The sequence below is a fragment of the Mandrillus leucophaeus genome, unplaced genomic scaffold (genome assembly GCF_000951045.1).
Source record: "Mandrillus leucophaeus isolate KB7577 unplaced genomic scaffold, Mleu.le_1.0 Scaffold797, whole genome shotgun sequence".
Classification (NCBI taxonomy): Eukaryota; Metazoa; Chordata; class Mammalia; order Primates; family Cercopithecidae; genus Mandrillus; species Mandrillus leucophaeus.
Genome location: NW_012108663.1, coordinates 1,238,742 through 1,253,766, shown reverse-complemented (window position 1 = coordinate 1,253,766; position 15,025 = coordinate 1,238,742). Strand labels below are relative to the sequence as shown.

General features: G+C 54.3%; 1 protein-coding gene across 3 annotated transcripts in view; it reads left to right on the top strand.

Moving 5' to 3' along the window:
• Positions 1-13,644, top strand: part of STARD8 (StAR-related lipid transfer (START) domain containing 8) — an 87,316-nt gene extending 73,672 nt beyond the window's left edge. For 2 of the 3 annotated variants that reach the window (XM_011967266.1, XM_011967267.1), the window contains 13 exons: positions 763-834; positions 3,164-3,245; positions 4,231-4,294; positions 5,055-6,460; positions 7,056-7,229; positions 8,095-8,254; positions 8,755-8,953; positions 9,374-9,584; positions 9,884-9,998; positions 10,259-10,483; positions 11,457-11,674; positions 11,776-11,952; positions 12,135-13,644. In XM_011967266.1, coding sequence (XP_011822656.1) covers positions 763-834; positions 3,164-3,245; positions 4,231-4,294; positions 5,055-6,460; positions 7,056-7,229; positions 8,095-8,254; positions 8,755-8,953; positions 9,374-9,584; positions 9,884-9,998; positions 10,259-10,483; positions 11,457-11,674; positions 11,776-11,952; positions 12,135-12,252 — 3,221 coding nt within the window. In that variant the 3' untranslated portion in view covers positions 12,253-13,644. The remainder of the gene's footprint in view (positions 1-762; positions 835-3,163; positions 3,246-4,230; positions 4,295-5,054; positions 6,461-7,055; positions 7,230-8,094; positions 8,255-8,754; positions 8,954-9,373; positions 9,585-9,883; positions 9,999-10,258; positions 10,484-11,456; positions 11,675-11,775; positions 11,953-12,134) is intronic. The other variant, XM_011967268.1, reaches the window with a different exon arrangement.
• The last annotated feature ends 1,381 nt before the right edge of the window (positions 13,645-15,025 follow it).

Here is a 15,025-nt window from a genome sequence, read left to right as displayed (position 1 = left end):
CCCCAAGACCCCAACAGGCCAGTACTGTGTCTTCATGACACTCAGCACTGCACTATGACACAAATAGGCCAAGAGAGCTGAGGCAGTACTGGGAAGCTCCCTGAGGAGGGAGGACTGGAATGAGCATGGGGATGCTGCTGTCAGACTCAGCTGGGATTCCAACCCTGGCACTGCTGCTTTGTCCACTGTGAGACCGTAGGCTGAGCCTGTTTGTATGTCTGTAAAATGGGGATAGCAAAGCCATCACCGGTTATTGTGTGTGTGAAATGAGATTTGGCTGTCAAAGTGCTGAAGAATGTTACATGTGATGATGAGAAAGAGAATGATAGGAATGGTTGAGCATTCCTATTTCCTGCCTGGACTAGGCTGGTCTACCCAGGGCCTTGGAAGGGGGTAGGTTCCTCAGAAAGGCTTGGGGGGTGGACACAGCTGTGACTTCTTATCCCAGCAGGCCTCCTTGACCCCAGATGATCCTGGTTCCTGGGCAGGGGGTGGGAGGGGTTTGGAAGAGGCAGGGAATGAGACTCAAGAAAGCCAGGGCCAGGATGCCCAGACAGTAGGGTTTGGGGAGCAGAGGGCCTCCTGGTTGGCTATGACTTGGAGCAAATGTGCTAGGACCTCTGGCCTTCTCTTGCCATTTCTGGATCACCAGAATGAGATATGCCTGCCTGCTGGGGTTGGGCAGCATACACCTAGGGCCCTGGCGTCAGCACCCTCCTAACCCCATTTCTTTGCCTGTTTCTTTCCCTTGTTCTGTTTTAGAAGCCGAGGCCAAAAGAGCATGTGAGTGGCTTCGAGCAACAGGATTCCCTCAGTATGTGCAGCTTTTTGAAGGTAAGGCCACTCAATTGTTTACCCTCCCCCGTTACATACTTCCCCTAGCCCTCAGTTTTTTGTCTGTTAAATGGGGCAAGTCAGATTCTCTCTCCAACTACACACAAGCAGTGTCTCCTGGCCTTGCTCCGATTTTTTTCTGACTTTGCTTCTGCAGTTGTACCTTTCTCTCCCGCATCATCTCTACGAGATTGCTCTCACAACTGCCACAAACTCTGCTGTTGCCCATGCCTTTAAGGTACCTTGTCTTGACCAGGGTCACCACGTGGTACCAATCCTGAGGATGCCATGTCGGTACACACGGTGTGAAGAATGCCGCCTGGAGTTGTACACCCTGGTGGCCCAGCCTTGGCCTCACTTGCCCCACAGTGGTGGCCTCATTTCTCTGTTTTCCTTCATTTCTCTTTTGTGTTTTTCTAGAGTTCTTCACATTTGCTGTTTCCCTTCCCCTTTTCTGCCCACACCCCTACTACACCCTGGCTTCACATCCACCTCGCCTGGTCAACTTGCCTGGTCAGTTCACCAGTGACGTCCATGTGGTCACACTCAGTGGTCACTTCCCAGTCCTCATCTTGCTCCATTTCTCAGCAGCATTCAGTGCCACTGGCCACTTCTTCCTTTGGCTTCTGGAACACCCCCTTCTCCTGGCTGCCTTTCTGACTGGGTTCTGTCTCCTTAGCTGACTCTGCTTCCTCTAACTGATATCTAAAGGTTAGGATATCCCAGGGCTCGGTCCGGGGCCCTCTTCTCTCTCAACATTTCTTTCTCATGAGATCTTTCTCTAAGTACCATCCATATTTTGATGACTTCCAAATGTCCAGACCTCATCCCCAAGCTCCAGATTCATATATTCACAGCTGCCAATTCAATCTCTCTACTCTGATGTCTGATGGGTGTCTCGGATTAAACAGGTCTAAAACCAACTCCTGATGGTACCACCATTTACCCACTTACTCAAGCGCCATACCCAGGAGTCATCCTTAATTTAATTCCTCCTTGTTCCCATCTCCTATGTTTAACCTTTCAGCAAGACCTTTTCCCTCCAGAACGTATCTTGAATCAATCCACTTCTTACTACCTCCACTGCCACAGCCTGGTGTGACCCAGTGTCACGGCTCACCTGGGCTAGTACAGCAGCTTCGTGTGCTCTTGCACTCTCATCTCTACACTGCAGCTGGAGGGCTCTTGTTGGCCATAGGCCTGACTATCAGTCCTGCTCCAAGCCCTCCGATGGCCTTCCAGCACACTCAGAATGAAATACACACAGACGCTCTGTTCTGGCCTGTCACACTGCATTCTCCAACCTCCATTGATTACTCTTACCTTTGTTCACAGGGCTCCTCTCTACACTTGCTCACACCAAGCTTTTTCCCTCTTCAGAGCCTTGATGCTGATGTTCCTCCTGCCTGGAACTCTCTTTGCAGTTTCCTTGCACAGCTGGCTGCTTCTCATCTTTCAAGACTCAGCTCAGATGTCACTGCTTCAGAAAGCTCTCTGCTGACCACCTCTCTACAAGCAGCCGCCACCCCTACCAGCCTCCCTTTACACTATCATGCTGGCTGATGTCTTCCATGACGTTTGTAACTGCACCATCTTGGTTTTAAGTATCGTTGCTTATCTGTTTCCTTTAAGAGCGTAAACTCCATGAAGGCAGGAACCATTTTTGTTGTGTTCACTGTTGTATGCTGTATGGTTTGCTCAAGTGCCTAGCACAAAGTAGATGCTCAATTGGATACTCATTAGTTGAATGAGTAAAGGAACAAATGGGCTTGCTTCACCAGTAAGGTAGAGAGCTGTGAGACTTCTCAGATTCTCTCTTCCATTCCCCCAACTCCTTTCTTTCCCCTCTCCCCTCCCTAAGTCCCAGGGAGTGGGCTCCTACTGCTCTGGGACACAGGGGGATGCAAGGTATTGTTTGGCTACTGTGCTGTCCTGTCCCTTCTGTCCTTGCTCCTGCCCTACTCCCCCAGGTTCACCTTGGGCCAAGGAGAAGTTTCCCTGCCTGAGCAGCCCAGGATTCAAAGGGGAATGGGGGAACTCATATTGGGCTCTTGGCAGTCACCTGGGGTCTTGGGCCTGCTATCTCCCATAGACCTGCCTCACTGACTGACAGAATTCTTGGGTCCAGCTCAGCCCTCTAGGCCTCTCCCAGACCTTTCCCCTGAACTCCCTGGGCACCCTCCTTTATTCCTGACGTTTTTCCCTTCTGCTTTGCCTCTTGTCTTCCTGCTCCCCCTCCTTCCTGGCCGTTCCCCTCCAGCTCAAGGGCTGCTGAGGCTGAGTTTGTGATATACTACTGGACTCATCTTTGCTTCTCTCTGCCATACAGAAGGTTTGTTTCCCCTGGATATTGGCTCTGTGAAGAAAAACCACGGTTTTCTGGACGAGGACTCTTTGGGGGCCCTGTGTAGGTAGGTGGGCTGAGGGTCAGGCCTGGGAAACCAAAGGCCCGGCTTGAAGCTTCCTCGTGGGAAAAAACATCCCTTGTACCCTCTAACAGAGGAGGAGCCCAGCTTACTAACAAAGCTTATCTTCTGCGGTCACATTGCTCATTCTGTTCTTTGTGTTTGTGATACCCTCAACCACCCAGTCACTCTAGCTAGAAAGCCAAGATCTGGCCTTGTTTCTTTTCTCCTAAAGTTATAGCCTCCAAATATTCCTCTGCTTCAGTCCCTCTCTACTTACAAGAGCTTGGCCCTTGTTTGAGGCCAAACCATGGCTTCTCCTTGGATCGATCACAAGGCTTCAGCCTAACTGGCTTTAGTCTTGATAACCCATCTCTCCCCTCCCCTCTCCCCCTTCCCTCACCCCGCTCCCAGATCCATCTAGATCCACCAGCCTCAGCATTGTAACAGCTCCAAATGGTTGTTCTTTCTGCTTAAAATTTGTCACTGCCTAAGGATAAAAATGCAGACTTTTTAGCATACAACCCAAAGCCCTTTGCAAGCTGGTTCATTAGCCTTAGCCCCACTGGTCTCATGCCCACTGATCTGTTTGCTGACTGTATGCCTACAGTGTCCTGTGTAAGCTTCGGTAAGAGTCCCTGTTTCTCTCACTCTCAAAATCCCATTTGCGTCCTCCAGGACGCCTTCTCTGACTGCATCCCTCCTTCATGGAGGTTGCTTGTCTCTCCCTGTGTTTGTCTGCTGTGCCTTCTGTCTGCTCTGTCTTTGAACATGTCCCATTTCTGTAGGGTTTATTTCCACTCTCTGTAAGCTCCTGGAGAACAGAGGCCATAATCTTGCCAGCATTGTCTCTGGTTCTTAAACCTTAGGAATATTGGAGTTTGCGAGAAGTTTTGATGGCTTGGGCATGTGAAGTGGTGGGTGCATCTTGGTAGGCTCTGCCAGGCTTTGGGGATGTCCACCTTGGGTGGACACTTCCACTTTATTACAGGAGGCTGATGACCTTGAACAATTGTGCCTCGATGAAACTGGAGGTTCATTTTCAAAGCAAGCAGGTGAGTCACGGCAAAGAACGGGTCTGTGGTCTTGTGGCGCCATAAGGAAACCCAGGGCGTACGTAAACCATTTGTAAAACTAGCTCTAGTATCCCAGGAGTCTGAGATGTCCAGAGCAGTACCTTTCCCCAGCTAGGGGTAGAGATGGAGGAGATCTATGACCCCATTCTTTCCTGGGAACTCACTTTCTTGCTTTTTTTTTCTGGGGCTTTCTATACCAGAGACCTGTAGTCAGGTGGGGCAGCCAAGTTACCAAAGCCCTGGGCTGTGAGACAGGAGGCCCATGGGGCCTGGTCTCAGCTCTGCCACTGATTGCTGAGGGACCTCAGGGAAACCTCTTCCCTTCTGGGCCTCAGTTTCCCCATTTTGCAAAGAAGGAGATGAACTAGAAAATCTCAAATTCCGTCCACCTCTGTTGTGATTCTAATCTAAGACTACAGCCCAGAGCTTGGGAAGGTCTGTCACTGACTTAATGTATGTCATTGACCTTGGGCAAGTGGCTTCTGGTTTGTGGGTTTGTTCCCTATCTGTAAAATTGGAAGGGGGGTTAGATTAGTTACTTGACCATTACCATTACCATACATCTGGGCTCTGTCTGTGACTCCTGGCTTCCTCTGGCACTCCCAGAGCTAGCTCTACCCACCTAGGCCATGTTCTCAGCCAGAAAGCAGGGCCCTTCATCTCAGAGTCCCCCAAGAGTTTGGAAGCAAGGACTTGTGGCCTGGGCTTCTCTGACCTGACCCTGCAGTGCCTTTCCCAGAATGAAGACTCAGAAGAGGAAGAGCAGTGTACCATCAGTAGCCACTGGGCCTTCCAGCAGGAAAGTAAGTGCTGGTCTCCTATGGGGTCCTCTGATCTGTTGGCCCCACCGAGCCCTGGCCTGCCAGTGACCTCAAGCTGTGAGAGCGTTCTCACCGAGCTTAGTGCCACCTCTCTGCCAGTCATCACCGTGAGCCTACCACCCGAGCCAGTAGTCTTGCCCTTGCCAGGCTGTGCCCCCAGCTTGAGTGACCGGCCCTTCCTCAGCCCCACCCAGGGCCAGGAGGGTCCCCAGGACAAAGCCAAGAAGCGCCATCGTAACCGTAGCTTCCTCAAGCACCTTGAGTCTCTGAGGCGGAAGGAAAAGAGTGGCAGCCAGCAAGCAGAGCCCGAACGTAGTCCAGCCACCTCAGAGAAGGTCTCCAAAGCCTCATCTTTCCGCAGTTGTCGTGGCTTCCTCTCAGCCGGATTTTACAGGGCCAAGAACTGGGCCGCCACCTCAGCCGGTGGCAGTGGTGCCAACACTCGGAAGGCCTGGGAGGCTTGGCCTGTGGCCTTGTTCCGGCATCCTCAGCGGATACACCGGGGTGATTGCCTGGTGCATGTGCCTGGGGACCACAAACCAGGCACATTCCCTCGCTCCCTGTCCATTGAGAGCCTGTGTCCTGAGGACGGACACCGCCTGGCAGACTGGCAGTCAGGTAGGCGGTGGGGCTGTGAGGGGCGCCGGGGCTCCTGTGGCTCAACGGGCAGCCATGCCAGCACGTATGACAACTTACCTGAGCTGTACCCAGCTGAGCCTGTAATGGTTGGGGTCGAGGCTGAAGATGAAGATGATGAGGAGAGTGGGGGCAGCTATGCTCACCTAGACGACATCCTCCAGCACGTGTGGGGGCTACAGCAACGAGTAGAGCTGTGGTCTCGGGCCATGTACTCAGACCTGGGGCCTGGAGATGAGGAAGAGGAGGAGGCCACTTCATCAGTACAAATAGCCACAGTTGAGGTCAAATGCCAAGCTGAGGCTCTCAGCCAGATGGAGGTTCTGGCCCACGGAGAGTCCCCAGCCTGGGCCCAGGCTGAAGTCCAGCCAGCAGTCCTGGCTCCGGCTCAGGCTCCAGCTGAGGCTGAGCCACTGGCACAGGAAGAGACTGAGGCCCCGGCCCCGGCCCCAGCCCAGCACAGTGAGCAGGAGGCACATTCAGGCGGGGAACCCACCTTTGCCTCTAGCCTGTCTGTGGAAGAAGGACACTCCATTTCTGATACTGTGGCCTCCTCCAGCGAACTTGACAGTAGTGGGAACTCCATGAATGAGGCTGAGGCTGCGGGGCCCCTGGCTGGACTCCAGGCATCAATGCCCCGTGAACGGCGCGATTCAGGTGTTGGGGCCTCACTTACCAGACCCTGCAGGTGAGAGTTTGGGTTGGGATGGGGCGGACGCAGGGACTCCTGTTCTCTGTCTCTGAAGCTGATTTCTCAGTCATGAGACCCAGGGCTAAGTGCTTGGGGGCTGCGTTATCCCCTCACAGCCAGCTCAGGAGAATAGAGTACAGGAGTTGGGAATCCAGAAAGTTAGGTCCAGAACCTGCCTCTTCTGTGGCCTTGAGGAAATGATGCTCTCCTCATTGGACCTCAGTTTCCTCATCTGTAAAGTGAGGGAGGATGCTAGAGGAGATGGTCTCTGGTCCCCAGGTTTGCCCACTCAGAGTTTCTTGGAGCAGCCCCTCCACAGTAGTTTTGGAATGGGCAGGGGGCTTCACTGCTTATTGGCACTAGATGGGCCTGAGCTCTGTGCCACCCTCCCCAAGAACTTCCTGGCCCCTAAGAAGCTGAGTCCAAGCTTTTTCCACCCTGGGGCCTCAGCTGCAGCCCTGAAAGTGGTCCCAACTCTCTGCATGTTTTCTTTGGAGAGAAAAAAGGGGACCAGAATAACACACACCTTTTCTAAGGTTTAGCCAAACCTGCTCCTCTGGGCCTCTCCACCCCTCTCACCGCCCCCCACCAGGAAGCTCCGTTGGCATAGCTTCCAGAACTCCCATCGGCCCAGCCTCAACTCAGAGTCGCTGGAGATCAACCGGCAGTTTGCAGGCCAGATCAACCTCCTGCACAAGGGCTCACTGCTGCGGCTTACTGCCTTCATGGAGAAGTACACTGTGCCCCACAAGCAGGGCTGGGTCTGGTGAGTGACTCCTGGGCCACGGAGGGTGGGAAACTGCCGACTCAGGTCCACGGCCCCAGGCAGGGTCAGCCCAGGAGGTGGGTGCAGGCAGGCAGGGCCCACAGGCCAGGGGAGCAGTGTGATATGCCAGGAGGCTGGAGGGGCTTGGTAAGGCTGGGTATGGGGCAGAGGACCTGAAGTCCTCCAGCTGTGTCTTCTCCATCCCAGCCTCCGTACTGCAACTAGTGAGATTGTCCTAAAATGCAGGTGTGGTTGTCATTCTCCAGATAAACACTTTTCTCTGGCTTCCCATTGTCCAGATTCCCTCCCACCATGACTGCTTCCTGTTCTAGTCCCGCTCCATCCTTCTGGCTCTTTAGCCTACCCCTCCTAAGCAACCCCACCTTACAGACCAGTGGGACCAGTCATCCTTCCGTGAACGTGCTATGATCCTTTTCCTGCCTCTTTGCCTTTGTTTGTGCTGTGCTCTCTGCCTGTAATGCATTTTCCCCATTTCTCCTCTGGGACAATGCCTTCCTATCCCTCAAGAGCCTGCTGAGTTACCACATCCTCTCTGAAGCCTTCCCTAACTCACTAGGTACAGTTCCCCTCCCTCAATGGGTCTTCCCCTAAGTTCTTGGCCTCCTACTGGCCACATGAGTTGTTACTGCCTATTGACACAGTTATCTCCTTGGCCAGACTGAGAGCTCTCTGTGCTCCTCTGTGACTCCCTGGGGCTGCGCCCAAAGCAGGTGCTCAATGAGTGTTGACTCTGGGACAGTGGTGTGTGCCTTACCCTCTTCACCCCACCTGATCCTCTAAGACTGCAGGCAGAGTCTCCAAACTGTGTTCTCCCTATCTGATCACTTGTCATTCTCCCAAACAGGTCAATGCCCAAGTTCATGAGGAGAAACAAGACCCCAGACTACCGGGGACAGCACGTATTTGGGGTGCCACCCCTCATCCATGTGCAGCGCACGGGCCAGCCACTGCCACAGAGCATTCAGCAAGCCATGCGCTACTTGCGCAGCCAGTGCCTGGACCAAGTGAGCCCTTGTGGGGCAGCCTGTGGGGAGATGGTGCAGGGGTGGGGTGCTGGTGGGCATTGGGCCGAAGGCTGAGGAGCTGGGGAGAGGAACTGCTCTGGCCTTCCCCCTCACTTGGGCTGGTCCACCAGAGGCCTTTGCTGTTCTCAGCAAGGACCAGCAAGGATGAAACTCCTTTCTACTCCTTAGGCCCAGCTCTGTGCTACCTTCTTTCCGGCCCAGGCTCCATAGTCCTTATCTTCTGGGAGCCTGAATTTGCCTAGATCCACCTTTTCCTACTCATCTCCACAAAAGCATCTTTTCTTTTTTGTCCTGAAGCTGTAAAATTCCTTCTCTTTGGTTTTCCCATTTGTCTCCTACCCTGCCCCTCAGGAGGCCTGATAGGCTTTGAAGTCTCTGGGGTGGCCTAAGCTCCTGACACCCAGTCCAGGACTGGCCTCACATTCTCCCTCCTACTCACGCATGTCTTCTTCCCTCCCTCCCTCCCTTGCATGGACCAGGTAGGCATCTTCCGCAAGTCTGGGGTCAAGTCCAGGATCCAGAACCTGCGCCAAATGAATGAGACCTCGCCTGACAACGTCTGCTATGAGGGCCAGTCAGCCTACGACGTGGCTGACCTGCTAAAGCAGTATTTCCGGGACCTGCCTGAGCCCATCTTCACCAGCAAGCTCACCACCACTTTCCTCCAGATCTACCAGCGTGAGTCACCCACTCCTATCCCCAACAACCTGCCCCATTCTCAACCTCCCTGAATCCCAGGCCTTGTGGAAGATAAGCGTGGTGCAGGCAAATGTAGCTGGACCTGTGAGCTGATTGGAACAGTTACTGTCTGGAGTTGAAAAGGCCCTTGCAGAGAGACCATTCTGCTTCCCCAAACCCATTATATGGAAGGGTAGACTGAGGCCCTGAGGGGAGAAAGGGAAACTACCTAAGGTTACACTGTACGTTAGTAATAAAGCTAGATCAAGCACCCAGAGACCTCACAGAACTGAACTTTTCCCTTCCCTCTCGCCGCTCCCCTCGGGACCTCTGTGCCTTTTGCCCCCTTGGAAGCAGGAGGCTGGCTGCTAAGGCCTCTGGGGAAGTAAGGAAGGCTCTTCTTCCATTGCTTCCTCACAGTCCTCCCCAAGGATCAGTGGTTGGCAGCAGCACAAGCCGCCACCTTGCTGCTCCCCGATGAGAACCGAGAGGTGCTACAGACTCTGCTCTACTTCTTAAGTGACATTGCCTCTGCCGAGGAAAACCAGATGACAGCAGGCAACCTGGCAGTGTGCCTGGCGCCCTCCATCTTCCACCTCAATGTCTCTAAGAAGGAGAGCCCCTCTCCCAGGTGAAATGGGGCACGGCATGTCAGGGCCGGGCCAGGTCCAGACAATTTGGGTCCCATTGGACTTTTGGCTTTTGATGACTGGCACTGCTGTGTCTCGTCCTCACCGCAAGGAGTGAGCCTGACTCCTCAGGGACCCTGGGCTGGTGGGATCTGTGGAGCAGGGTCTTCCAAAAGGCAACAGGTTGCTTTGTGGCCAAGTTTGGCAAAGTGGCTTCCTGGCAGCTACAAGGCAGCCTGTCTGTCATCTTGTCTTGTGCCCTTGTGCCATCTCTCCTCTCACCACCTCCTGCCCCATCTAGGATCAAGAGCAAACGCAGCCTCGTTGGTAGGCCAGGCCCTAGGGACCTGAGTGACAACATGGCAGCCACCCAGGGCCTGTCGCACATGATCAGTGACTGCAAGAAACTTTTCCAGGTGAGTAACCCCAGGCCATGGTGCCTACTTACCAGACCTGGGGGAAGCATCAGGCCTGACCTCGGTGCCCCAAGTCAGGGATAGGACCCAATTTGACACATATCCCTCAAGCTTATACCCCCAACTCTTCCTCCACAATGTTTCTCATCTACCTTGCTGTGGTAGCTGCACCTCTCTACTGCCCTTAACGTGAACCTGACAGACCCCGTGGGGTCTCCTGCTCTCTGGAGCTGCAGCCCGGTGTGTGTGTGCCCTCTCAGGTGCCCCAGGACATGGTGCTGCAGCTGTGCAGCTCCTACAGTGCAGCTGAGCTCAGCCCTCCCGGCCCAGCCCTGGCTGAGCTGCGTCAGGCCCAAGCTGCAGGGGTAAGCCTGAGCCTCTACATGGAGGAGAGCATCCAGGACCTGCTGCGTGATGCTGCTGAGCGCTTCAAGGGCTGGATGAGCGTGCCAGGGCCCCAGCACACGGAGCTGGCTTGCAGGAAGGTGAGTACCACACCACGGGTGGCTGCTATGGGGCTGGGAGAGCATGGTGCAGGCAAGGGGAGTCAGGGAACCCAAAGGAAGGAGCCGGGGAGGAGCTGTCCCCCAAGTCTCGCTGTGCCTCGGCCTTGTCCTTAGAGAATGTCAGAGAGTCAAGAAAGTACCTTAAGGAATCAAGAACCAAATGAGACCAAGGGAACTCTCTCAGGAACCACCTGCCAGAATGACCTTCCAAAAGCCCCATTCCAGATACGATGCTGCTTTGATAGCCTCAACTCCCATCTCTCCCTGCCCCGCAGTCCAGCTGAATCCTTGCATTTTGCACCTTCGTGCCGTCCTGCTACCTGGACTGCCCTGACCCTGAGCATTACATTTTCCGAGGCACCTTTAGCGACAATGCAATGTGTTCCTCCTCCATTCAGAACCTTCTGTCATGCCCCAGGATGGAGGGGATTTCTCTCTGTTCCCCTCTGGGCACTGGTCATGCTCTTTCTTGGACGTGGATTCTGAGTAAGATTGCAAGCCTGAAGTGTCCTGTGTAAAAAACGGTCATAACAAAACCTCCTATGTAAGATCAGGGTGAGTGCCTGGTACATACAAAAGGCTCTGTAAGTGGCAGCTTTTGTTGTGCATGTGTTTTACTGCCTGTGCTAGATGGCGAGCTCCTTGACAATCACCATCTTCCTGCACCTCCAAGCACTGTGCCCATCATGGTAGGGCCTGAGAGGCCTCTGGGAATGTGTGCCCCATCATCTCTTTATGCTGTCTAACAGACTGAAAAGCAGACATCCAGAAAAGAGAGAGAGAGGGCAGGGAGCATGGGAGCACTGTCTCAGTCTGGCCAGGGTTAGCAGAGGAGCTCTGCAGCCTACCCTATTAAACCTCAGGCGCTGCGGTTTGAGGCCCGGACTTAGGGCTGGAGTCAGAGTTCTCCAGCCCTGACAGCTACCCCCATCCCCACTCCTGTGGCTCACAGGCACCGGACGGGCACCCCCTGCGGCTGTGGAAGGCGTCCACAGAGGTGGCAGCCCCCCCAGCTGTGGTGCTGCATCGTGTTCTCCGGGAGCGGGCCCTCTGGGATGAGGATCTGCTGCGGGCCCAGGTGCTGGAAGCCCTGATGCCGGGTGTGGAGCTGTACCACTATGTCACCGACAGCATGGCACCCCATCCCTGCCGCGACTTTGTGGTGCTTCGGTGAGGGGCCGCAGCTGCTACCCTGCTGTGCTTGGGGGGCCCGAGAATTGGGGTGGAAACCAGCAGTAGGAATCTGAGCCTATGTGTCCTTTCTCCAATAGGATGTGGCGCTCTGACCTGCCTCGTGGGGGTTGCCTGCTTGTCTCCCAGTCCCTGGATCCTGAGCAACCTGTGCCAGAGTCGGGTGTGCGGGCCCTCATGCTCACGTCCCAGTACCTCATGGAGCCTTGTGGCTTGGGCCGCTCTCGGCTCACACACATCTGCCGGGCTGACCTCAGGTACCAGGCCTGGGACAGCCTGCTCGACCCCCTTGGCCTTGACCCCTTCCCCTGCCTCTGCCCCTCCTTTTTGCCCCATGCTGTTGATCCCTGGGGCTGGGACAAGTCCTTTCTTCCTTCACCCTGGTGAGGGCTCCAGGGAAAAACACATTGCTCATGCCTGGTTTCTTCTACTTCCCTAGGGGCCGTTCTCCTGATTGGTACAACAAAGTCTTTGGGCACCTGTGTGCCATGGAAGTGGCAAAGATCCGGGACTCCTTCCCCACCCTGCAGGCAGTGGGCCCTGAGACAAAACTGTGAGCCTTGGGCTGGTCCCAGGGTGGCACCACTCAGGCCCCCTGGGCACCAAAGGAGTGAGGGGGAATAAGAGCAGAGCAGCCCCCTGGGTGCTGCTGTCAGGAGCAGAGCCAGGCCCAGGTGGCTCCAGCTGCCTGTCCTGTCCCCTTTCCTAAAGCTCCTCTGCACGTAGAGGGGAGAAAAAGAGAATTTAGGCAACTCTACTCCCCCTTCACCCCCAACCCTGTATTCTCCTCTCCCGAAAAGAGAAGAGAATCACATGAGTAGCAAGACTACTGCCGCCAGCCACCTGCCTGTGAGGCCGCCACTTGGCCTGAAGCCTCCACAGCTCCCCACCTGCAGGGGCAAAGAGGTCGACAACAGTGTGTGATCCCAGCTCTTTGCCAGACTGAGAGGGCAAGCCGTCTTGTTTCCTGCAAGGGTGCTTTTGAGATTGGACAGGAGGTTCTGGTCCTGCCTTTGGGGCCAACACTGGCCCTGAAGTGTCTTTTTCAGAGGAATTGGACTGGAGTGAATGGGCACAGGGGTGGAGCGCAGGGCAGCCCCAATCACCATGAGCTGTTTCATTTGTGTAAATATGATGCTGAATTTTAAGAGGCTGAGTTAAGAGTGGGCACTGACAGGCCCCTAATAAGCGACATGACGATTTGGCATAGATTGGGATGTGAGGGTGGAGAAGCTTCCTTTCTCAAGTCTCAAGACGCCAATGAAACCAGTTTTCCCTGACTTGGGTTTCACACTTTATCTGCCACCCCATGGGGTCCTGTGTAGCCTTTGTCCACACACTGCCACTGCCCAGGCCAAGCAAAAGCAGAGTGTGGTTAAGAGACAAGGGTCTGTGTCATCGTCTCTTTTGCTTATGGTAGTGGGCTAACATAACAGTCCCTTTCTCAAGCAGAGACCTGGCCCGTGGGCCAGACAGATGGAAGGGCCTATCTTAGCCAGCTGGAGCTTAAGCCAAACCTGTTCTGTCTCACTGGCCAGCCATCTTTGCTCACATGGAAATTCAAATGCCATTCAAAGGCCACTGGTGCTTTATTTTTCTATCTGCTGAGTAAACTGAAATGAGATGGGTCCCAACCACCACTGTAATTTTCAAGCCTATTTTATTTGTACCTGTAAATACTGTACAGTTTATATATATATGTGTGTGTGTGTATATATGTGTTTATATAGATACACACACACGTGTATATATATATACATATATATACACACACACACGCGTTTGCACAGACACACATATATATCAATTCTCATGAGTGTATTATAATCTCTGGTGGGGGCAAGGGTCTGGAAGGCCTGAGGGGCATTTCAGATGAGAATGGAGAGGTAGAGAACCAGGTGCAGCAGGATCCCTCAGATCAATAAAGCATTACCAGAGATGCACTTTAACTGTGTGGCTGTCTTTGCTGACAATGGGCTAGGGACTGGGGACTGGGGTTGTGACTGAGGCTTCAGTGTTAGGGCTCAGAGCATTGAGCATTCACCCCACCCTCTGCTGAGTCCCAGCTTACAGGCAACAGGTCTTGGGTGAGTCCACAGGAAGAACGGGGAGGGCCTCAGCTCTTCTCTTTGGAGAGGGATTTGTGGCCAGGCATGGTGGGGTGGGGTGGGGGGTGCGCGGAGAAGGGGTGGAAAGTTAGCCAGAACTTGAGCAGAAGCTGCAAACCCCATCTCATGACCTGGCCACAAGCATGAATGACCTCAGGCATCCTAGGGAGAGATGAGCCTGGCTAAGCGGCCATTCCTTCCCCTTCTAAACAGCTTGAATGAAGAGTGAAGTCCCAGCCCCAGGAGGCTTAGGGGCCCCTGTGCCACCCGTAAGCCAACCTAAGAGGTCTGAGTGCCTCAAGGCAGCCTCTGGTATGGCCCCAGTGACCAGCAAAGCCCAGGGGCCTAGAGAAACTCTCTCGTCTTGACTTTCCCAAAGGAAGGGGCTTTCCTCTGCCATATTACATGGCCATAAAATCCCAGGCTCCGAAGAGCAGCTAGAGAGAAAGTCCAGGCTTTGGACTTTTGCATACCTGAAGTGCTCTCAGTAGCCTGGGCAAGCAAGCCCTGCTCTCTGGGTACCTCAACCTCCTCATGGGTCAAACGAGGCCAGTCATACCTTGCCACAAGCCTGTCTCGGTAAGTGTTCAGGTTGCACCACCCAAGTCTGCACTCCGACCCGGCCTGAACAGTGAGGTGCCTGTCCAGTCCCACTGCTCTGTCACCTTCTTCATTCTGTCTTGGGCTCAGTTGTCCCTACATGCCTTGGCCTTTCTTCACTGCTGCCACCTAGGGGTCTTGGCTAGCCCTGGAAGTGAGTGAGGTAGAGCAGAAAACCCAGTCAGCCCCCTGCCTTTGGGAAAACTAAATGGAGGCCCCTTGTGTCTTGAGTATGGGCTGGGAGATCACTCCGGCAGTGCTGGGCTTAAGGGATACCAGCGTGATGCTCTGGCCAGTAGTTCTTGAGGAAGGCATCGGGGCCTTCTGGCCCAGGCACTGCCCACCTTCTCTTGGAAGGAGGTTGGTGGTAGGGTACAGAGGATGGGACTCAGCACTCAGATGATGGTTGCTAGGAGACGGATAAAGAGGAGGGATCCTCTTGGAAGGGCCAGAGAGTTCCCCCAACCTTGCAGCTCTGGACTCTGCTACCCTGACCCAGTCGCCCAGTGTCTGGCAGTGTGGAAGAGGTAGCTCCAAGTAGGAGAGCTTCTGTTGGGCCTTAGCATCCTCATGTGTAAAGCAGGGCTCCCATCCCTCATCTCTGCCTACTCCACCGTGCCTC